This window comes from Pseudopodoces humilis, chromosome 3 (assembly GCF_049639895.1).
Source record: "Pseudopodoces humilis isolate 2021_Gansu_Grassland_sample_001 chromosome 3, ASM4963989v1, whole genome shotgun sequence".
Taxonomy (NCBI): domain Eukaryota; kingdom Metazoa; phylum Chordata; class Aves; order Passeriformes; family Paridae; genus Pseudopodoces; species Pseudopodoces humilis.
The window spans coordinates 110,825,359-110,848,380 of record NC_142202.1 but is presented as its reverse complement, the minus strand read 5'-3'; the positions used below and the strand labels follow the sequence as shown (position 1 = coordinate 110,848,380).

General features: G+C 43.6%; 4 protein-coding genes and 1 long non-coding RNA gene across 12 annotated transcripts; 4 read left to right on the top strand and 1 right to left on the bottom strand.

The window, feature by feature from the left end:
- The first annotated feature begins 1,492 nt into the window (after window positions 1–1,492).
- On the top strand, window positions 1,493–4,921 carry LOC106628467 (gallinacin-9). 2 transcript variants are annotated; one of them, XM_088052420.1, is made up of 3 exons: window positions 1,493–1,652; window positions 3,923–4,052; window positions 4,696–4,921. In XM_088052420.1, the coding sequence occupies exons 1-3, from the start codon at window positions 1,595–1,597 to the stop codon at window positions 4,709–4,711; spliced, it is 204 nt and encodes a 67-aa protein (XP_087908546.1). In that variant the 5' UTR covers window positions 1,493–1,594; the 3' UTR covers window positions 4,712–4,921. The 2 variants fall into 2 exon arrangements, with proteins under 2 accessions (XP_087908546.1, XP_087908547.1); XM_088052421.1 differs by lacking the exon at window positions 4,696–4,921 and having other exon boundaries at window positions 3,923–4,056.
- Window positions 4,922–5,943: 1,022 nt separating this feature from the next.
- Window positions 5,944–12,551, bottom strand: LOC148184729 (gallinacin-8-like). 2 transcript variants are annotated; one of them, XM_088052425.1, is made up of 4 exons: window positions 12,427–12,551; window positions 8,482–8,572; window positions 7,717–7,850; window positions 5,944–6,452 (listed from the first exon to the last, which is right to left on the bottom strand). In XM_088052425.1, exons 2-4 carry the CDS (start codon window positions 8,537–8,539, stop codon window positions 6,444–6,446), a joined length of 201 nt encoding a protein of 66 aa, XP_087908551.1. In that variant the 5' UTR covers window positions 8,540–8,572; window positions 12,427–12,551; the 3' UTR covers window positions 5,944–6,443. The 2 variants fall into 2 exon arrangements, with proteins under 2 accessions (XP_087908551.1, XP_087908552.1); XM_088052426.1 differs by lacking the exon at window positions 12,427–12,551 and adding an exon at window positions 9,417–9,505.
- On the top strand, window positions 8,590–12,043 carry LOC106628468 (uncharacterized). 4 transcript variants are annotated; one of them, XR_015772109.1, is made up of 4 exons: window positions 9,765–9,843; window positions 10,214–10,339; window positions 10,706–10,822; window positions 10,932–12,043. It is a non-coding gene; the product is annotated as an uncharacterized LOC106628468 (long non-coding RNA). The 4 variants fall into 4 exon arrangements; XR_001331862.2 differs by lacking the exons at window positions 9,765–9,843; window positions 10,214–10,339 and adding an exon at window positions 8,590–9,236; XR_001331860.2 differs by lacking the exon at window positions 10,214–10,339 and having other exon boundaries at window positions 9,716–9,843.
- Window positions 12,552–13,677: 1,126 nt separating the features above from the next.
- LOC148184728 (ostricacin-3-like) lies at window positions 13,678–15,418 on the top strand. Of its 3 annotated transcripts, none has more exons than XM_088052422.1 (4): window positions 13,682–13,824; window positions 14,642–14,732; window positions 14,814–14,940; window positions 15,182–15,418. In XM_088052422.1, exons 2-4 carry the CDS (start codon window positions 14,675–14,677, stop codon window positions 15,195–15,197), a joined length of 201 nt encoding a protein of 66 aa, XP_087908548.1. In that variant the 5' UTR covers window positions 13,682–13,824; window positions 14,642–14,674; the 3' UTR covers window positions 15,198–15,418. The 3 variants fall into 3 exon arrangements, with proteins under 3 accessions (XP_087908550.1, XP_087908548.1, XP_087908549.1); XM_088052423.1 differs by having other exon boundaries at window positions 13,704–13,824; window positions 14,647–14,732; XM_088052424.1 differs by lacking the exon at window positions 15,182–15,418 and having other exon boundaries at window positions 13,678–13,824; window positions 14,814–14,944.
- Window positions 15,419–19,206: 3,788 nt separating this feature from the next.
- LOC102107437 (gallinacin-2) lies at window positions 19,207–22,017 on the top strand. Its single transcript, XM_088053249.1, is given in 4 exon segments — window positions 19,207–19,371; window positions 20,793–20,871; window positions 21,140–21,271; window positions 21,821–22,017. Coding segments are annotated over 3 exon segments (327 nt in total). The 5' UTR covers window positions 19,207–19,371; window positions 20,793–20,813; the 3' UTR covers window positions 21,958–22,017.
- The last annotated feature ends 1,005 nt before the right edge of the window (window positions 22,018–23,022 follow it).

Here is a 23,022-nt window from a genome sequence, read left to right as displayed (position 1 = left end):
CCCTGCTCTTGCTCTCCATCGTTTCAGTTTGCTGCTCTCGCCCAAGCAGTAAATAATTAATCACCCTCGTGACTTTGTTTCACTGATGACTTTCTGTTCACCCTGTTTGCCTGAAAAAAAATGTTCACTTGAAGTCCCCATGTCTCAGGAATGGCATTTCTTGGAGACAAGAGTTAGGGGTTAAGAGACCTTTACAGAGTTCTGGTGACACTTCCTCTGGTCCATTTTAAATATGACTGGGCCTTCACATGCATGGAAAAAGAGATTAGATTTTATTTTCAGATGCAGAAATAAGTTACAAGGTGATAAGAGAGGTGGAGACACCACACAGAAGTGGATTTGATGTGTTGAATCTGTGAAGTCAGAGAGATATGAGTATCTTTGTAACCACATTCAGCAAGGTGACTGGCAGCGAGGGAAAATTTCATTAAACCAAGATCATTTTTGCAAGAATGAGTAATTTTAGACACCCTATGCAGACTGGATTTGGGAGGAAGGTTCAGACTATGATATCATTGTTTTCAGACAGATCTAAGGGGTTGCTGGAGGGAATTTGGATCAGTCTCCTATGATAGCTTGGCACTACACAGCAGTGTCCCTTCCAGTCCTTTCTGTTTAATGACTTCTGTGACATTTGGTACAAATCTATGGCTAAAGTCACAAATAAAAGGCACAGAGAGTGACTGAGCTGTGAACCATGCTGGAAAAACTCCTGGGAGACTGAAGGAACTGCCATGTCTGCCAGTTTCATAGCCAGGAGGGGGAATATCCATGACCTTTTCAGCCCCACTCTGTCTCTTTCTGCAGCCCTACAACTCTAACCCAAGCAAGGACTAAATCTCTGATCCTTTCCTGCATTCCTCTTCACCATCACAGAATGGTTTGGGTTGGAAAGGACCTTAAAGATCATCCTGTTCCAAGCCCCTGCCTGGGCAGGAATGTTTTCCACTATCCCAGGTTGCTCCAAGCCCTGTCTAACTTGTCCTTGAACACTTCCAGGGATGGGGCACCCACAGCTTCTCTGGACAATTGTCTCACCACCCTCACAGAGAAGGAGTTTATCCAAATATCTCATCTAAACCTGCTCTCTTTCAGCTTGAAGCCATTGCCCCTTGCCCTGTCACTCCATGCTCTGCACTCCAAGGAGTTTTCTCCTTTGCTCACCTTGCCTGATGGCTGAGGGGGAGGACAAGCTGTCACAAGACCATGGCCAAGAGCCACAGGGCACCATCAGTTCCACATGGTTTACAACCCTGCAGATCCCAGGAACCCACCTCCCTCCTGCTCCAATCCCACGTCCTCCCAGGGCGCAGCCCACCAGCTGGCACCGGGTGCTTTGGCTGCTTGGGTTGGCCGGCAAGATGTGGTCATGGCTCAGGTATCTTCTAACGTGGGAGGTTGCAACATCTGCCTACATCACCAGTCTCCATGGGAACAGGGCAATGAACTCTCTGTTCTCCAGGCAGCCACTCCTCCACCCACCTCGTTCTGTCCCAGAGCCTTTATATGCAGAGGCACCACCTGTGCTCGGTCTCGGACAGCTTCTGTTCACACTGAATCCCTGAGAAAGCTGCCTTGCTGCCAGCTGCCAGTCATGAGAATCCTTTTCTTCCTCGTTGCTGTTCTCTTCTTCCTCTTCCAGGCTGCTCCAGGTAAGGCTGAAAGGAGATGAGATGGAGGCTGAAAGGGTCAACATGCAGAGAAGTTCATTAGATCCCAGTGCTGAGGGTCAGATTAGCTCTCTGCTCCTGGAATCCATGATTTTCCTATTAGAATCCCTCTTCTCTGGTCATAGTCCTAATTTGCAAGCTATTGATTTGATGTTCTTGATAGTCATACTGATGGTTTCTTTCTAGCACATGGGGATGGGGAAAAAAGGATGGTCCTGTGTTGACCTTTGTGCCAGAAAAGGTTTTGGAGCAGTGCCTTCATGTGGCACGTACAGAACACCCAGGGGATCAAGCACAGCCAGCATTGGTTCATGAAAAGCTGATCCTGCTTGACCAGCTTGATGTCCTCTATGATGAGATTGTCCCATTTAGTGGATTAGGTATCGAGCTGGATTTTTGGTAAACCCCTGACACAGAGGTTCCCTGGGGAAACTGGCTGTTCCTGGCTTGGATGGGTGCACTGTTCACTGGGTTAAAAATTATCAGGATGGCCAGGCCCACCTGGTGCTCCCCAGGGCTCAGCACTGGGGCTGGTCCTGTTTGATATCTTCATGAGTGATCCAGATGAGGGGATTGAGGGTAACCTCGGCAGATTTGCAGATTACACCAAGTGAGGAGGGAGTGTTGATCTGCTAGAGGGCAGGAAGGCTCTGCAGAGGGATCTGGACAGGCTGGATCCATAGGATGAGGCAAATTGTGTGAGGGTCAACAAGGCCAAGTGCTGGTCACAACAAACTCCTGCAGCTCCAGGCTGGGGCAGAGTGGCTGAAAAATGTCCTGGAGGTGCTGCTGACACGAGCCAGGTGTGCCCAGGCGGGCGAGAGGCCAATGGCACCTGGGCTGTGCCAGCTCTGGGGTGGCAGCAGGAGCAGGGCAGTGCCTGTCCCCTGTTCTGGCACTGCTGGGACACCTCCAGTGCTGGGGACAGCTCTGGGACCCTCCTGACAAGAGAGACCTGGAGGGGCTGGAGCGTGTCCAGGGCAGGGAACGGAGCTGGGGAAGGGGCTGGAGCACCAGGAGAGGCTGAGGGAGCTGGGAAAGGGGCTCAGCCTGGAGAAAAGGAGGCTCAGGGGGCCCTTCTGGCTCTGCACAACTCCCTGACAGGAGGGGACAGCTGGGGGTGGGCTCTGCTCCCAGGGAACAGGGACAGAACAACAGAAAATGACATCAAGTTGTACCTAGAGAGGTTTCTCTTGGATATTAGGCAACGTTTCTTCACCAGAAGAGGTCTCCAACCCTGGCATGGGCTGTCCAGGGCAGTGCTGGAGTCCCCATCCCTGCAGGGATTTAAAAGCTCTGTGGATGTGGCACTTGGGGATATGGTCAGTGCTGGGGAATGGTTGGACTCGATGGTCACGGAGGATCCAAGGACCCTTTTCCAACCTGAACAATTCCCTGAGGATTTTACTGAGGCAATTCTTAGAATAATACTAAAGATGTAACCCAGCAACATGAGAGCTTTCTCTTCTCACCTTCTCACCCACATGTGTATTCTGGATTGGGAGACCTCATCTGTTTTTGGGAAAAATGTTATCCTGACTGGCAGTTTTTACCTAAACTCTGTATTGGTCATGTGCATTAAGTGGGTTTGGAGGCCATGTATCATTCCAGGCTATTTGGGTGTTTTTGAAGCAGCTGAAGTTGTCTAAATTTGATTTGCAGTAGTCTCAAATTTGTACCAGCTTTCTTAGACCATCAAATGTCTGTCTACTCAAAGAAAAATTGTAGAACCATTGAGACAAAATCTGTACTACATGTTTTGGGATTGCTTTCTTGGGCTTTTCCTACTTCATGCACCACAAAATATATTATTTATATCAAAAAACCCTGTGACCCCTGAAATGGCTGCAGGACTGGTACAATTCCAGTAGAATCTCTGGGGAAAGGGCCACCAGTTATTTTCTATCTCTTCATAAAGATTATATGCATAAAACACTACAGGGCTTTTTCATTTAAGAGATAAGGGAAACCAAGGTCTAATGGTAGCTTTAAAATCAGCTGAGTGACATCAAAAACATGTAATCCTTGAATAATATGTGATTAAGAGAAAGGACTCAGGAACCACTGGGACAAAGTGGTTGAAATGTGGTAGACCTGATTTAGAATAAAGTTCTGATGCCTTTCAAATTAGGGATGGAATCCAGTTTGATTGATGACAAAAGCTTAACACAGTGCCAGGTAAATCTCATGCCTCAAGCCTCCAGTCCTCTGCCAGGACAAACAAGGATGAATTTTCCCTGGTTTTTTTGCAGCTTACAGCCAGGAAACCGCTGACACCCTCGCTTGCCGGCAGAGCCGGGGCTCCTGCTCCTTCGTGCCCTGCTCTGCTCCTCTGGTTGACATCGGGACCTGCCGCGGTGGGAAGCTAAGATGCTGCAAATGGTAAGAGGAATCCCTCCAGGGAAGTGCTGCTGCACCAAAAGCAAGCAGAATCACTGGGCTTTTCCCTTTTTCAGCACCAGAGCCCCTTCTCCAACCCCCTACAACCTCCAAAAAGTACCTGCTAATTGCTGGGGGTTGTGTGGTGAAAACAAGGCTGAGCCTTTGTGGTGTTGAAATATTCCAGAGGGAAAGAGAGACTGCTTACAAGAGTGACAGGACAAGGGGCAGTGGCTTCAATCTGACAGAGAGTAGATCTGGATTGGAAGTTAGGAAGAAATTTGTCACTGTGAGGGTGGTGAGGCCATGGCACAGGTTTCCCAGAGAAGCTGTGGCTGCCCCATCCCTGGAAATGTTCAAGGTCAGCTTGGACAGGGCTTGGAGTAACCTGGGATAGTGGAAGATGTTCCTGGTATTCTGGGGCTTCAGCAGCCACAAATGAGTATCTGTGGTGTGTGCTGAGAGGTGACAGCCCCATCCTATCTTTTATTTGGGTTGTCTTATGGCCAGAAACACAGGTCCAGCTCACAAGAGTCTTCAGCTGTCTTTACCCTCACGTGTCCCTTGACATCTCCAGCAGTCTGAGGTGTCAAGGTATGATTTATTTCTTTGGTGGGTGAGCTAAGACCCTGACTTTTCTCTTCAGGACCCCCAGCTCCTAAACCTTACACCTCACTGACCACTCAGACAAGAGCTCTGGACATCTGAGACATCCCCCATCTTTTGACATCGATGGATCCTGTCTGGGTGCCCTGGGGAGCCTTTCCCATGCGGGTGGAGGCCCTCAGGAGCACAGGAACATCTGAGGAGGAGTTCTTGTCCAATAAAGATATTTGCAGTTTCAGTTCTAATAAAAGCAAGTTCTTGTGAAACCATGTTGCTAATACTTGCTCATGTATGCCAGGGTGGTTTTTGTTGTTTTTACTGTCTATAAAAATCACCCTGTAAATGAATTTTATTTAACGACATTAAGTCCATGTGCCACCAAGTCCTGGTAAATCACCCTGTGTCGCAGTGATTTGTGTGGCAACATTTATATTAATAATTGGAAAAGCATTAGAGTCCATTCCAGCCCAGAGCTGGGATTCAGGAGACAGGGTCAGTCCTCTGCTCCTCTCTAGGGCTGCATCTGCCAGCCCAACCTGAAATATTTGAAATACAGAGAATCCCCAGGGTGGCAGAAACTGTGTGACCACATCCACAAGATCCTGCTCCTGCTGTCTCTGTTTAGGGTAGACCAGTATCATGTCCATGAAATTTAATTTCTCTGGATCCTAAACTGGTCAAGCTGGTTTTCCCTGCACTGCTCTGTCTGGAAACAATGGGCTGTGTGTCCATCAACCTGGATTCTCGTCACCAAGACTCATCCCCTCCTTCCCCACCCCTAACATCCCCAGTGCAAAGGCCAGAAGGATTTGAGACAAGGGGTGACCCAAAGTGTCCATGCTCTCCATGCCACGAGCTGCTGGATGGTTTCAGGGCTTCCATGGGTGCTCAGCCTGATCAGTTTGTGCCAGCTCTCCACTGGCCTAATCATCACACAATCATGGAATGGGTTGGGTGGGAAAGGACCTTAGAGATCATCCAGGTCCACCCCAGCCATGGGCAGGGACACCTTCCACTGTCCCAGGTTGTTCCAAGTCCTGTCCAACCTGGCCTTAAAGTCATTGTTAACCAAATTAATAATGATTAGGACAAGGACATACTCCTGTCACCACATGGGTTTGTTTTCCTCCACTTTTCTTGGATAAGTTTACCACAAGGCACATCTCACACTGATTGCAGGTGAGACCCTCCAAGAAAAACACACAGCAGTGAGTTATTCCTCACAGAGATTGTTCCTCACAGGGATAAGGAGGTTATACCTCACAGGGATAAGGATCAAACACAGATCTTCCAGAGCATCTTTATTAAAATTTATTGAGATGTGTAGACTATGAAATATAAGCACCTTAGCTGAGCATTCTGGCATTACTCACATTATTTTTGACTCCAAAAGGAAAATAAAATAATAACAATAATAAAAGAATAGCTGTTCTAAGGGCCAAAGGAATAACTTTGCATCCTCTCATGGGCACAGACTCCTGCACACTGGTGACCTCTCAGGGACAGATGTTGGTTGACACAATAAAATTTCATCAGCAAAACATTTTTAAAAATGAAAAAATAGTGGTCTTTTCTGGGTGCTTCAAGAATTGCTTTGGAGTTTCTTCAGGTCATGAAGGCTGTTTGTGGAGGGGTTTGTTCTCTTCCTGTTGTTCACATTGTGGCAAGTGCTTGTATGTATCAAATGCCTGAATATTTTCTGCTCAGAATTCCAGATTTTCCAATGGGATGATGCATCCATTAAATTACCAGAAGCTCTGGTTAGCCCATCTGAGATGTCAGTGGCCATTAATCATACTGAAAAAAAAAAAAAAAAAAAAAAGGGGGAAGAAACTTTCAGATTTTGTACTTACAACCAGGAAAGGAATAAAATAAAATGCACAGAAGGGACTGAATGAGCATCAAGGGCAGATATTCCTGAATCCAACTCTTCAGGATATTCACAGTCCTGCTGCTGCTGAATTTTAATCATAAATCACTTTTTTATTTTAATTAATAATGAAATGACCACACTCTGCACCTGAAGCTTCCTACTCCTCTTGGAATTTGTGGTATGGAAAAGAGTTTCTGCTGCTCATGTTTTGTTTTTAACATCTCTTGCTACTAATATTGAACACAGTTTAAGTAAGAGTCTCCAAAAATAAAAATGCCTGCAGCATTTTACAGAGTAAAAAAGAAACAGAAAATGAAATGTTGGAATCAGTGGAGGCAGAGTGTAAATATTCAGGGATATTTGTTGCTGCAGTTTCACATTGGAATAAATATATGGGTGAACTTTAGGATTCCAGTAAGGAATTTGAGGGGGAAAAGAATAAACTAGTCACAGAATTAAAGAATTATTTTGATTTGGAGGGGACTAAAAGACCACCTGGTTCCAATTCCCTACCGGGGCAGGGACACTTTCAATAGACCAAATATTTTGTTTTTTTCTAGAAGAGGAAATTTATGGAGAAAAAACTCTGGGAGAACATGACTTTCAGGCTGTTCTTCCAACTATGGAACCAGGCAGCCTTTGCAAGGCCGTACATTCAGGTTTCTATGAATCTGACCCAAAAATCCCAGGTCTCAGGACAGTGTGGACACATCAGGAGATGTGTCCTTTGGAGTCAGTACCACTCATCATGAGCAGCTTGAGGCAGCTAATGGGAACAGCAGCAAAAAGAGTTCATTTCTGGCTAATTAATTCTCTCTGCCAAAGAGGTTTCACTGTGATCTTTCCCACGAGGCACTTGAGCTGTGTCATTAATGCTGCAGGGGGAAGCAGTGAGGAAATCCTCAGGAAATCCTACATCTGAGTGTGTGGAGTCTCTGCTCTTTGCCAGCTTGTGCTGGAGGAATTTTCCATCTAAAGGGCAGACTGGATGTATAAAAATGGGTTATAAATGAGTAATAAACCCCAAGAAATCCCTGGAAATGTTCAAGGCTGGGTTGGATGGGGCTTGGAGCAACTGGATCTTGTTGAAGGTGTCCATGATAATGGGGGTGGAATAGATGACTTTGAAAGGCCCCTTCCAATCCAAGCCCTTCTGTGAGTGTGTGATCCATCACATCCTGGACTCACCACGGTCCTACAGCAGGGAATTCCCTGCTGGCAGCGTCCAAAGGGTCTGCTGTGGGGCTGGGGGCAGTGGTCCCGGGAACAGACCCCCCCAGCCTGTCTGCACTGCCCCTCGGTGTTGGGGGCACGCAGGAAACCTGGGCAGAATGAAAAATAAAACAATGCAGAGTTGTGATCTTCCTTCCCAAAGAAGACTAAGAACAATCCAGGCTATTGCATGGCAGCAATGTTGAAGTTTACCTGCAGGCTGGCCACTTCCACACCATTAAATCCCTTTATTTTCCAAACTGGGAGGGCTCAGTGCATCCAATGGACCCATTTGGTGTCTGGTCACTGCTAAAAATGTGCCCAACACACTGGCAGCACTTTGGCCATAGGCAAAAGGGACTAAATCCATTTCTATTTCTATTTCTATTTCTATTTCTATTTCTATTTCTATTTCTATTTCTATTTCTATTTCTATTTCTATTTCTATTTCTATTTCTATTTCTATTTCTATTTCTATTTCTATTTCTATTTCTATTCATATTCATATTCATATTCGTATTATTTATATTTACTTATTCCTATTCCTACTCTTCCTATTCCTATTCCTATTCCTATTCCTATTCCTATTCCTGTTCCTGTTCCTGTTCCTGTTCCTGTTCCTGTTCCTGTTCCTGTTCCTCTTATTTCTGTTTTTATTTCTATTCCTATTCCTATTTCTTATTTTTTTTCCATACTCAGAATTTTCCCTCTGCATTTCCTTAGAGTTTATTTAACTCTTACCTGAAGTGCCCTGCAGCATTAAGAGGAGCACAGCAAAGAAAAAGGCAAAGATTTTCATGTCCAAATTCACTGGCACCAAATACAACAGATGCTAAGAAAAAAACAAAAAGAAGCCAAATACATTTAACCTGCATTTGCAACCTAGCACAAACATTATTATTGACAAATTAGCTGGAATTTTTTAATAAAAATTGGCATTTATGTAATAGAGTAAATGTTCTGAAATGAATCTACAGAAATAACAGTTTTTAAATAAAATATAAAATTGAACGCATACTGCATAAGATTGATAAAATGTATTTATTACTATAAATATTTTTATTAATTTTTTTATTTGAGCAACTCGGCTGAATCTGGCTGGGATGGAGTTCACTTTAATCATGGCAGCTCATACAGTGCAGTGCTTTATGTTCAAAGCAAGTTTCTTAATTACTAAAATATGCATTTTATTTAATTAATAGCTTAAGCCTTTCAAATTTCTTTGAATACAAACACTCAAAAACTTTAATTATTCAAATAATGGTATTTTTTTTAGCTTACAAGCCAGTAATTACTCCTTGAAATATCTTTACAGAAAATCCAAGGTGCCATCTATCCATCCTGGAAGCCCTGAATTTTCTCTCCACCATCATTTCTTGCTGCAGATTCCAACTACCTTTGGAAAATAATACTAATTTAATAGTTAAGAATCACCATCACTGAGTATAATAATCAGCCAAATGCATTACTGAAATACCAAGCACTGACCATTTCAGGTACTCATGGGGATTTAATTAAGCTGCAATATTCTGCACCTTGGATGATTAATTTCTTTTTAGAGCAACAAGTTTTATCAAAAATCATGTGTTTTTCTCCTCTTTGGTTGAAACTGGTGTGAAAACTGCACCTTTGGCTCACCCAAGAGGAGCAGAGGAGAGGGGGCCAGTGGGTCCTACCTGGTTCTGCTCCAGGGGATCTTTGCAGAGTGATGTCTCACCCCAGAACCACTGTTTTTATATATTCTGTGGATGACAGAGCTGCCACAGACCAGCTGGCCAAGGACATGGACTTGTCACAGCAATTCCCAGCAGCTGAAATGTCACTTCCCAGCAGCAGACGGGGGACAGTGACCGCTCGTGAACTCCCTCCCCTTTCCCTGGAACATGAGTTGGCTCTTCCCAAAAACACCTCACCCCCATGTGTGCCCAACACATTGATCCCTCGTGGGCGGTGGAAAACGATGGCCTGGGACACACAGGCTGGGATCCAGGGGCACCTGACCCTGCAGAGCTGTCTCTGGAGCCTGGAGATGCAACCACAGCCCCTTAACTGCTGAATTTGGGAAGCTCAGATTTTGCAATGACTCTCCCATGTGAAACACAGGTGAGACCTCTCTGTGTTCACAGAATCCCAGAATAGTTTCGGTTGGAAGGGACCTTAAAACTCATCCCATTCCACACCCTGCCATGGCCAAGGACACCTTCCACTATCCCAGGTTGCTCCAACCTGGCCTTGGACACTTCCAGGGATCCAGGGGCAGCCACAGCTTCTCTGGGCACCCTGTGCCAGGGCCTCACCACCCTCACAGGGAAGGATTCCAATATCCCATCCATCCCTGCCCTCTGGCAGTGGGAAGACATTCCCTGTGTCCTGTCCCTCCATCCCTTGTCCCCAGTCCCTCTCCAGCTCTCCTGGAGCCCCTTTAGGCCCTGGAAGGGGCTCTGAGCTCTCCCTGGATCCTTCTCTTCTCCAGGTGAGCACCCCCAGCTCTCCCAGCCTGGCTCCAGAGCAGAGGGGCTCCAGCCCTTGGAGCATCTCCATGGCCTCCTCTGGACTCTCTCCAGCAGCTCCATGTCCTTATGTTGGGTGGGGACCCCAGGTAGGATGTCACAGGAGCAGATTGCCCTCCCTTGACCTGCCGGTCACTCTTTCATTCTCATGGATTTGCCACATCTGTGTTCTGTTTGCCCCACAGAAAATACTTCTATTTGAATAATTAATTCCAGGGAAGTACCCTCTTCCACACAGCCTTTCTGATTCCAGGTTTGGAATCAGAAACCATTGATTCCATTGATTCCATTGATTTCCTTCCTTTGGAAGGAAACAACTTTCACAAAAAATATTTTGGTCAAGTATGTGCCCTCAGAGGTTCTGGACTACAGAAACTGATGGCAGCACTGGTTTAACCTGAACCCTGAATGCACATGTGAGCCCAGATGTTGTGTTTTCATTGTTATACCGCCAGGAAAAAACCCAACATTCCTGTTCTTCAAAGAGCATTCACCTAGCAGGGGCTCCCCCAGAAGATGGCAATGAAGAGCTAACGCTGAAATTCCTCTCCAGCAACCTTCTTCAGTGAAGGGTACGGAAATTATTCTGACAGCGGGGTTTTATGGATTTTTTTTTCTTAATTATACTGATGTCTTTTGATTCCCTGCGCTGATATGTGAGTGAATGATGTTTTCTGACAGGCCAGACTGAAAAGCCCTCCCTGCTCTGCAGTCTGCTGTGGACTCCCGTGATGGACAAGAAACCAGAAACCAGTCACTGCTCTCAAAATCATATTGACAGGACTCGAGGAAGTGGAATGAAGCTGAGTTGGGGGAGGTTTAAGTTGGATATCAGGAAAAGTTCTTCACCCAGAGGGTGGCTGGGCCCTAAATAGGCTCCTCAGAAAAAGACAGCTATTTAAAATCCCATCTTTGTATAATTTAATTGGAAGAATGTGTATATTTGCTTTATAACATGGAAGAGCATTTGTTTCTATTATTTGGATTTTGATTTTGTTCTTTAAAAAAACCCAAAAAAACCATAAATAACTCAAGTGATGAACTGTAAAGAAGCAGACACTGTGAATATTGAATGTATTAATGAGTTTTTAGAGGCACAGAGCTCTGAACTGAGATTTTGGGTTAACCTCCTGAAAAGGAGGTTAAAATAGGATGAAATTATTCTTTCTTCCTGTTGTTCCACTTTGTACATGTGCCACCTGCCCAAAGTGGAACAAAACAGATCCAGGCTCAAATATCAGGGTTTGGACAAGATCTTTAACTAATTAATTTTATTTGTTCTTATGATTGATGGTAAACTTCCTTTAAATATCTTAAATACTATAATTTAACTATAATTTTAATTCCAATATACTGTTATTGACTCTAAGCATTGTTTTGGCCACTCATGATCACAAAAGTGATACATTCCACCTGTTTCTTGGCAGTTAAACACATGCAATTAAATAATGAATATTGCAAATAAATTAATATTGCATCCTGAAAGCATTTTGACCACTAAATGTCTTACTCAGTTCCCTTTTCCTGGGGTACTGCAAAGGACATTGTGTGGAGCTCCCAAAATTATGTTCTCCAAGTGTAAATATATATTTGTATGCCTGTGCATGTAATCTATAAATATTCCAAGAGAAACAAAGGTCAAATTTACTCAACTGCTTTCTATTTTATCTTTGCTGAAGAACATGCAAACAGAGAATAATAATCCAGATATTCTAACCTGTGATTTGCTCAGGAATTGTCAGCGTATTAATTTCAGTAATTGTTTATTTGAACATAGACAAATGCTATAATGATATTTCTTGCTCTCCTGTCTCTCTACAGCCCTCCTAGCAAATCAACACTAACGTAGGTATTTTTTAATATAAAATATTGTTAAAATGAATATGTGGAAGGGCTCTTCTAAATCCCAGTTGTTTTTTTATCACTCAGCACACCACAGACTTTGTTCCCAGTGAACATCCAGGTCTCAGTTCCTTTGCCCACACTTAGACAAGTGCTTCCTGAGATGTCCCTGTGTCCCAACCCTCCCCCGTGGCTTGCTCTCCTCTCTCCTGACCCTTTTCCACCAGTCCCAGGAGGGGATCTCAGCCAGCCCAGAGCTCCCTAAATGACTCTAGGAGATGGTGTGAAGGCCACTGGGTTAAACCCTGTGTGTCCATATGTCACCTCAGCTTACCTGTCACAATGGGATGTCCCCAGACACTTGAAGCAATGAGGATCCTTCAACTTCTCTCTGCCATCCTCTTCCTCCAGCGTCCTCTGTGCAAATGACAGGAAGGATGACAGACCTTTGGTACAATTGCCCAACATTTGTCCTCACAGCACCTCCACACCTGGCAAAAAATGGCCTGAAATCCCTGTGGGAACAGCTCTGCTGTCCATCCACTGACCTTGGACAGCCCTGTGGAAAACTGCCCAGACCTGACTTGGCCAAACCCTGCCTGGAAATCCCATCTGCTGTTGGGTATTTTGAGCAGTGATGTGTGGTGAGCTGCCCCTGCTCTCCTTGGGAATTGAACCTCTCCCACAGGAAAGACCCCCCAGCTCAGGGAAGGCACAAGCAAACAGAGTTTGCCAGTTGCTTCCAAAACACTGGAAATACAAGGATAAAAGTGCTGCTTGGAGACCCAGAGAGCAAAATTGTACTTTACATCTCTAAAGCATCAGCAGTATTTATCAGTGCTTCCCTGACTGTGTTGTAAAGCTGTGATTTATCCCATGTGGAGCTGGCCCATCTGAGAACAAGCCCTACGTTTCGCTAACCTGAAGGTGGACATCTGAGCTGCCTTTTCATTCAGGACACTCGAGCAGCTGTAAAGCTGATAGACATTGAAGAAGATATTCCCAGCACTGAGATTTCTTAAAATCCACATCAATTTCCACAGCCTGTTCCTGTCCTCTTCCTTACACAGTTTTGAGATCCCTCCTAGGCATCAAGGTTTCTGATTGTCCTGGATCCTTGGTCCAGAAGATCTGTAGAGCACCACAGCAGTTACCAGGGGAAGCTGGTGACATTACCAGTGATTATTTTCCAGTGAAGGAGAGGAAATTTTTCCCTGTGAGGCTGGTAAGGCCCTGGCACAGGCTGCCCAGAGAAGCTGTGGCTGCCCCATCCCTGGAGGCGTTCAAGGCTGGGATAGACAGGGCTCTGAGCAATGTGGCACAGTGGAACGTATCCCTGCCCATGGTAGGGTGTGGAACTGGATGAACTTTAAGGTCCCTTCCAGCCCAAACCATTCTGGGATTCTACACCTGAGGAGCCCTCAGGATCAGAAGGAGCACTCACTGCATGTTCCCAGAAATTTTACATCACCCTGTGGTCTAATGTGCCTTACACAAACTTGTGTGATCTAAGATGGGTTGCACAAAGATCAGGGGCTCTGTGGTGAAAGTAATCTCCAAGAGAACCTCCCTTTCTCATTGGAAGAAACCAAATAAAGGCTGGAAAAGGAAAGGCTTTTATTTCATTGGCCAATGACTGCATTGGGTCATCCCCAACCCTTTATAGGCGTGTTTGGGTCTGGTGCATCCATGGGAGAACAGAAGCAGCAGTGATCCTCCACCTCCTCCTCGGGTAACTCTGCCTGGTTCTGTAGAGCCACCCTCACCTCTCCATCTTTAGAAATCTCTTTTCCTTTCATCAGTCTCAACCTTCTGCTTTGATTTCTCTCTCTTTACTCCAGCAAGTGCCTCCTGTGTGTACATGTTCTGTAGAGCCATGGATTGGCTGCTTGCAGGGCTTCTGGGTTGGTGGGTTTGGTGATCTCCAAGAGGAACAGAGACCTGGGAACTTTCCCTTGAGACATCAGAGACAAAAATGTCTATTTTACTCCAGAAACACACCCAGCCAGCACAGCAGATGAGCTTTGCCTTTTGACCCATGTCTTGCCTGAATGCAGTAACATTTTGAATGAGTTGCTACCTTAATTAATATTGGTTCATTCTTTGAACTCTTTGTGTTCTTGAATATGTGGAAGGGGAATAATTTGTAGGCCTATGCTGTACCAGAGTAACCTGCCTGGTGCTGAAGAGATCTGGGATATCCTTTCTTCACTGCAGTAAAACCAAAATTCAAAGAAGAAAAAAAAAGAAAAATCAGCACCAAAACACCATAGAATCCCAGAATAACTTAGGTTTTGAGCTAATCCAGGAGTTTCTAGTCTGAATCTGTGCTTAAAGTGGTACTAATTGGGTCAGGCTGTTTAGAGATGCATTCCCTGAAACTGCTAATATCTCCAAGGATGAAGTTTTCACTCTGCTCTTTGTCCAAATCCACTGGAGAAAGATTTTGGCTTTGGTGTCTCCAGGCACATTTTTACAGCAGTTCCTCATCTCCTGGTCAGGTGAGAATGCTCTGTCCAGTGTTGTTCAACCTTGTGCTCTCTGCTCAGTGCAGATAAAGAATTCACACCCCAGCTGTGGCCATGAGGATCCTTCACATGCTCCTGGTTGTCCTCTTGCTGATGCTCCAAGGGGCTGCAGGTAAGGAGTGAGGGGAGTAAAGAAGAATGCATTCACTTTTGATCACTTTCATGGTAAATGACTCCTCTTTGTGCTGTGCAGGACAAGAAGTGTTTCCTAGGCTAGATAATTCCTGTTTGGCCCAAAACGGACGCTGCTTCCCACGGATTTGTCGTCGTCCGTATTACTGGATTGGAGAGTGTAGTAACGGATATTCTTGCTGCAGAAGGTGAGTAGAAATGCAGGGATCTCTGTGGGAATGGCTCATTTCCTCATTATCTTTTCTCCAGAGCAACATCTCAGAGGCACAGCTCCTGCCACCTCTCTCACTTCTCTGGTGCCAAACCTGCTGGTGTAGAGGGGGAATTCACATCTCATGGCAGCCTCTACTCTGATCCCATGAGATAAGGAAAACAACTCTGCAGAAAACCTAAAGGTGGGTAGCCTGAGCCTCTCTTTTCTTCATGCAGGGGATGGAGTAGCTGAAGAGTCCCTGGATTTGCCTTGGAAATCCTTCCTGCTTCTACCGAAAGGTTCCTGGGAATCACCCTGAATCCCTCGCTCCTGGTGGCACCAGTTCCTGCTGCAATGAAAAGCTGTCATAATCTTCCCTTGCAGTGAAGCAAACATCACAAATGTGAACCAGACAACACTGTGGAAACTATTTCTTTCCTCTCCTTTAATAAAATCAGTTATGGTGGCATTCATGTGGTTGAACCTTGGGTGATTCTTTGTAGGGAAGGAGGGAAACATTTTCCCTGTGAGGGTGGTGAGGCCCTGGTACAGGTTGCCAAGAGAAGCTGTGGCTGCCCCATCCCTGGAGGTGTCCAAGGCCAGACTGGACAGGACTTAGAGCAATCTGGGATAGTGGAAGATGTTCTTGCTCTTGGTAGGGGGTTGAGACTATTTTTAAGGTCCCTTCCAACCCAAACCATTCTGCAGTTCTACGAATAAGGAGCACTCAGTACCAAAAGAAGCAGTCATTGCAATCTCAAAGTGGACCTTCCTTTCTCATTGCAAGAAACCAAATACAGGCTGGAATCTGTGCTTCTGCCTATTTTTCCTTGCCCTCATGACCTAGCAGTGTAGATAAAGCCAAGATCCAGATGTTTCCTTCAGGGGTCCTGGAGGCATCTGAGAAATTTTACTTCTGATTGGACCTTATGCAAAGTAAAACCGGGAACATTTTGAATCATATCAGGAACACAAAACAGGAGAAAAAAAGTGGAAAAAATGAAAAGAGAATAAAATACATTCCTGAGTTATGGACATTAGTGATTTGGTTGTTATCTCTTCAAGAGCAGTTGCTGAACAGTCACACAACAGTGCCCAGAGGAATATGTTACCAAACTCAGATGGTTTGGACTCCTAATGACTTTCTGGGTGGGTTTGGAGAGGTGACAACATATTTTAAAAAACCCTCTGAATAGCAAATTCTGGCTCTGTGAGAGACACAGCTGCCACTTGTGTTGTTCAGCAGAATTAGTGCTTGTGGCTCTTATTGCAAAACACCTTTTCTTGCAACCTTTTTGGGTTTCTTCTAGCCCTTCTGTTACTTCTGTGTTTTATTTCTAACAATCTTATTGCAAATGTCTAATGAAAGTCCATAGAATGGTCTCTCTCCATTATCCATAAAGGAAGAGCAGTGAAAATAGTTTGTACTTCGATATTTCCTTTTAGGATATTTGAAATTTGGTGAGATTACTCCTGGCATTTTTCTCTAGAAGATTTGTTTTGGTTTACAAAGGTTCTTTGAATTTTAGAAACTTTGGGGTACCTGTGCCCTGGAGCTTTGATCTCACACACATCACTGCCAGTCACATTGTGGTTCTCAGAAAAGAAAGGAGACTCTGCCCTTGTACCCCAGTACCTTTAATTAGCTGTCAGGTCAAAAGATGGAGCCAGAATTGCTCATGCAGATGTTAATCTCATCATTTACTCAAGATAATGGCATAATCATTAAAGTATTGAGTTTGATTAAGTACATTTTGTATACAGTTTGAAGCACTTTAATTAAGGGCAATGCTACTGAAACATGTCCCTAATATTTCCTTTTTTATTTTCAAGAGTAAACTACTAGGAGCAGAGTTTAAGGTTCTCCTTTTTGCTCCTAATTGCTTCATCTTCTGTGCTAGATACAAACTCCTAAGGTGAAGATAAGATCCTCTTTCTTCTCTGGAAGGTGATTTTGGTAAAATTACTCAAACATCTTGATTTTAAAGGAGTAAAAGACATTTCTTGTCCAGACACTTTGCAGTCTCCTTGGAGGACATTTCTTTTTGGCGTATATCCCAGCTGCATCAGGCACAGCAGCTCCTCAGTACTATATTAGTACACAAAATGCTGAGCCCACCATAATAATTGAAAGTGTCTGATTGTCTCTTGCTCAGAAGAACAGGAGCTGCAGATGGGGATGGAAAGATTGTCCACCCTAAGAGCCACAACCCAAAATCTTGCTGAGTTCTGCCAAAATTGCTCCACACCTCCTCTGCTTCTCTCTTTCCCTTGTCCAGGCAGAGGCTTTTTGGTGGCCTGCATAGGACCATGTAAAATTTGTATTAAACATGGCCAAGGATGCCCAGTGTTAAAGCCAAGCCCTTGACAGTATTTGCACGTAGGATCTTACAGGCAATAAAAATTAGTGATGCACCTTTGTTTCCTTGAGGAATTGGGTTGGGTAAGAGTAACATTTGGCAAGTTAACCACAAACACTTGGCAAGAGGTGAAGCAACTGCAACTTTTGCAATTTTATTCCCTCCATTTTTCAGTTTAGTGGCCAGACGTTGGCAGACACACCAGAAATTCAATTACCGTTTTTTCCTATTGCAGAAACAGTTCACATACAAAATTATCTAGAGAGTAAAAAGCTGTGTCAGGATATGCTTGTAAGGGAAATGGTTTGCAGTCATGTTTTCACATGCATATAGATAATTTCTGTACATTTCTGTGTACCTGTATACTTGGACAGGGCTCTGAGCAAGTTCTGGGCTGACCTGATCTAGTTGAAGATGTCCCTGCTCATGGCAGAGGGCTTGGACTTACCTTTCAAAAGTCCCTTCCAGTTCAGACTATTCTGTGCTTCTACTTAAGAACTTAATATCAAAGCAATGAAAAAAATTACAGGACTAGGAGGTAAACTGCCAGTCAGCAATGAAAATATTTCAGTTTGATTTTGGTACTAAAGGTTCTGTAAGATACGGTGTCATTTTCAGAGGTCTTGGTCAATTACAAACACCAATCACTTGAATTAGCAAATGTTTCATTACCTATTATGATGTACTTCATATATCATGTCAAAATACTGCATGAACAATATTTGTTTGTTGACTGAAGGGAGGTTTAAAGTAAAGTATGATCTGAAAAAGCAATTAATATCTTAGAAGCATAGAAGAATAGCATGGTTTGGATTCCAAGGGACCTTAAAGACCATTTCATTCCAACCTTCCCAATGTGGACAGAGACACCTTCCACTATTTCAGGTTGCTCCAAGCTCCATACAACCTGGTTTTGAACACTTCCAGGGGTGGGGAAGCCACAGCTTCTCTGGGAAACCTGTGTTAGAGCCTCACCATCCTTGCAGGGAAGAATTTCTTCTTAACATGTAATGCAAACCTGCCATTTGTCCAGTTAAAACCATTTCCCTTTGTCTTGTCACTATCTGCCCATATAAAAAGTCCCTCTCCTTCCTTTTCATAATCCCCCTTTAGATACCAAGATGAAGTCCGAGGTCTCCCTGGAGCCTTCTCTTTTCCAGGCTGAACACCCCTGGTTCTCTCCACCTCTTTACAGGAGAGGTGCTCCATCCATGCAGAAGCTGGGTGCTACTTCCCATGGCAGAAGAAGCAGAGGTCAACATCTGGAAGACTGAGAGGAGATAACCAAAAACTGAATGCTCATCTAAGGCATAATGTGGTTTTGGAATGATCAACTGGAAGCCAGAAGTACCAAAAAATCAACCAGAGTCCTGGGGAAAAAAAGCTCAAGCAGGAGCTTTGGGGCCTGAGAGTCTAAAGACATCCTCTGGCATGGGATTTGCATAAATTTACATATTTCCCATCATCTGGGTGTCCAGGGACATAACCATAATGTATTTTGGTATTTTGGTACATTTATTCTTGTATATTTTGTTTCACTCAGGCATCTTCAGTGGCCACTGTCTGGGAAGCCAATGGACATTTGTTTTAGTTCCACATGTCCATTCTGTGTTCTTACATTCTGTATTTATGGAACAGAAAATTAACTGGGATTGTATTGCAAGGTTTTAAGTTACTCTTAAGCAGGGACAGTTCAACTTATGTCCCAAGATGTTTGACATATACCATGGTGGGTTAACGTCTCTTACACAAACTGGAGTGTCACAAGAGGTATTGCACGAAAAACATGGGATTTTCCAGGAAAAAAGCTTAAACAAGTTCAGGGAGAAACCCTGTTGTATAATTGGGAAATGAAAAGCAGCTGGTTTCTGGTTGGGTTAGATGCCACCAGGAATAAAAGAGCATTTTTTGGATTGGTTCAATGAATGTCTGAGAAGAGAAAGAAACTGTCAGTCTCTTCTGGGACCCACCTTATAAAAGAGTATCCCAGTCCCAGAGCCAAAGTCTTCAGGAGGGAAGGGACCACGAGCAAGTCGTGTTTGGCTTCAGGGCTCACCTGATACCTGGTAATGTCTCAGTTCTTTTCGATGTCAGCTTTATTTTTTTCCTCAAAAACTCAACTCCAAAACAAACTCCCAAACCTCTGTGTTATTAACTTTAATTTGTATTGTAACTAGAAAAGGTAAACTTAAGATTTCAGAAAACTGGACATGTTGAATAAGTAGCTCAAATATATGCTAATATATAGAAAGCTTTAATAAAAATCTCTGCTTCCTAAATCCTAGGAAAAATAACTGTTTGGTTTGGGTTACTTTAGAGAGGTCTGTGGTCCAGAGAAATTCCTGACCTCTCAGTAGAAATGTGCATGTCTATATCTGTATATTTCCATTAAATATATAGCTGTGGAATATAAAGATATTATAAATAGTAATAAAATATTTGCATAAGGCTTAATAGGTATAAAATGATATATTATTTATATATTTTTATATTTTAGTACGGTATATAATACATATTTTATATATAGTATTTTTTATTTATGTCTCGATGTTAAAACCCTTATTTCATTTTCAGAATTGTTCATTTTTCTCCTTATTTCTCCTGATATTTCCAAATATATAGAAACTTAGGTAAATTTCTAATACTAATTTTGAAACATTTTTGGGTCACCATATTTCAGCACAATCTCACTTCCATTCCTTGCTTGAGAAACCATCACTTCTGACAGATCGGAACATTCCTCATACCAGGATATGAAACATTAACTGCCCCTCCTTTATCCCTAAGTGCTCTTATAGGCTATCTTATCCTATAAACCCTAATATTAGTTTAAACTCTTCCAATGAAGGTATCATATGTTTGCTTTTAAAATTTCATTTTCAAATGGGAATTTATTTGATTGTAGATTTCCATTCTAGAACTGCTGCCTGTAGACTAAGACTGGAGACGTTGAGCAAATTGATCTCTTGATAAATTTAAACATTACAAAATGAACTTATTTTTTCCTGAAGTTTGTAGTTTTTACAGTATTTTCACCTAATTTTGTTTTATGTTGTTTATTTACTAGGTTAAATCATTTAGCTAAAAATAAAGTTAAGGAAATATTCAAGACCAGGTTGGATGGAATTTTGAACAAACTGGTCTAGTGGAAGGTATCTTAGCCCCAGGGGGTGGAACAAGATGAGTTTCAAGGTTCCTTCCAATCCAAACCATTCTGGGATCCCATCATTGTGTCCTTACTAAGGACTATTTGCAAAATGGAAAAGAAATCTGAGCAACCAAACTATTAAAATAACTTAATGATCACGTGTCCTGAAAACATTTTGCCCCACACAATAGTCAGGATTTCCTATGGGTTTTAGTGATTATTTTTGAAAACTTGAAGACAAAGTTAATATAAATGTAATTTTTATTAACACAGTGTTCAGGAGACTGCAGATCCCAGGAACTGTCTGTCTTTAGTCTTTCTTGGTGCTTTTCCCAACAGTGCCACAGCAAATCCTCAGCTATGAAGATCCTTTACCTGCTCTTTTCCCTCCTCTTCTTGGCGCTCCAGGTTTCTCCAGGTAAGATGGGAAAGAGATGCTAGAAAGGGATTTTTGTGCAAAATTCCCAGCACATTTAAACACTTCTATTTCAAATTGGTAGAAGCCAGTCAGGAATGAATCAATCAGCCCAATGCTTGTGCTAGACCTGCTTTGTAACCTCACCACCCACACGGCCTTTTGAAACAGCCGGGGTGGGATGTTGGTGACAAAGGAATGAGAAACTCTTCCACTGCAATTCCCTGCCCTGCAGAGCAAGGAGGAAGGAAATATTTTGTTCTTGTTGCAGGTTTGTCTTCGCCCCGGAGGGAAATGATATTCTGTAGAGGTGGGAGCTGTCACTTTGGAGGATGTCCCTTCCACCTGGTTAAAGTTGGGAGTTGCTTTGGGTTCCGCTCCTGCTGCAAACCGTGAGTTTGGTGTTCACCAAGGCTCATCTGCAGGATGAGCAGGGAAATAATAAATATTTTGCCTTTCTCCTAAACCCCAAGGTGCTCCTGAATATTTAAATTTGGTATAAGGGGAAAAAAGAGCTATTATGCCATGACGATAGTCAAGTGTTCCGTGTTGACTCAAGTGTTAATGTTGCCAAAGTAATATTTGGAAAATGCTCTCAGGCACAGGGTAAAGTTTTTGTTGTAAATTTTGTTATAAAATTAAATTATCATATGAAAAACAGGCTTCTATTTTCAGTCATGAATGAATGCACTCGCCCTAGAATCTAAGGATACCAATTTAATTCCCTGCTTTTCCTGAAACAACAGGGAAACAATCTCCTTTCTCACAGTTATGATTGCAGAGAGCTGTCCCAACATGACTACAAATGACATGAACTATTTTGGGAAGAATTTGTGTCCAGAAGGGAAAAAACCATGGGCTGAGAGTGAGTAGGGAGGGAATGTAAGCAGAAAGACAATCTAATTTTTTTTTTCCTTATTGCAGGCCATGGAACTTAAGAAATGTTGATGAGCCATTCATTGAAGAGCAATGAAAATTTCTTCTAAACCTACAAATTTGCATGGAATCTCCTTACTCCTAAACCCACTGGATCCTGCTGCAAAGCCTCAAACTCCTTTCATTGCCAATGCAAAAAGCTTAATGATATAGAGTAAACCCAAAAGTGCTCTGCATTGCTTTCCCTCCTTCTGAATAAATTGTTATTGCTTAGCATTGGTCACTGAAACATGCATTGAAACTTGGGTCATGATCCTGCCTGGGATTTGACACACAAACCCCAGAGGGCAACAATTTATGGTGCAAACTGCTCCTTAATTTGAGTTTTTCTGAGCCATACAGCTCTCCAGGTCTACACAGACCTTAACCTACAGTGCCAAGAGAAAGGCTGGCTAAAAAAGCTCAGCTTCCCTTTGTGGGAATGTGTTCAGATGCCAAAATCCCTAATTTCTTCCTGTGCAGATATCATTTTGTGGGAAAACATGAATGGTTAATACCTCTCTTTCCCCAACTGGAGGCCCTTGGTCCCCTGTAACACTCCCTGCCAGAGACCCTGCTGGGAGCTCTGCTGCTCCACACCCCATCCCACCACATGGCAGGGAGGGACTCCCTTGCCTGAGGGCAAGGATGGGATGATCCCATGGGGACACCTCAGGGAGACTTTTGTGGGCCTTAGAGGAAAACAGATTTCCCAGGGGAGCTGTGCAGGTGTCCCTCAAAATGACATCACAAAGGGGCCCTATGGATCAGATGGGTAACCTGGGTAGTCCTGCAGGGTGGGAGCTGGGGGTCTTCTCCTCTCCACCCACCTGGACACAACTTGAGGTTAGAATGCCTTTCCTCTGCTAAGGCTGACCTTACCCTCTCTGGAAAATGCCTCCATCATCATGATTCATGAACATGTGTGTTCATAGTGAGTGGCTCTGGTTCTACTGATAAAGATTTCTCTATCCAAGGATACCACCCTGGCCAATTCCAATTTTCCAGCTGGGTACGAAGCACTCGGCAGAGATGCCAGGCTGTTGATTATTGGCATTTGCTTCTATGCTGTTTCATTGGGTAACTTCATCCACCTCTCATTTCCTATGAAGATGCCTCTATCCTGCAACTGTCTTTCTCCAAAACACATGACATCATGACAAAATATTTCAGATTTGTCTCAGGGCCATGGCTTGGCAGCAAAACTCTGCCCAGTGATGGAGTTAGGAAGCAGAAGGC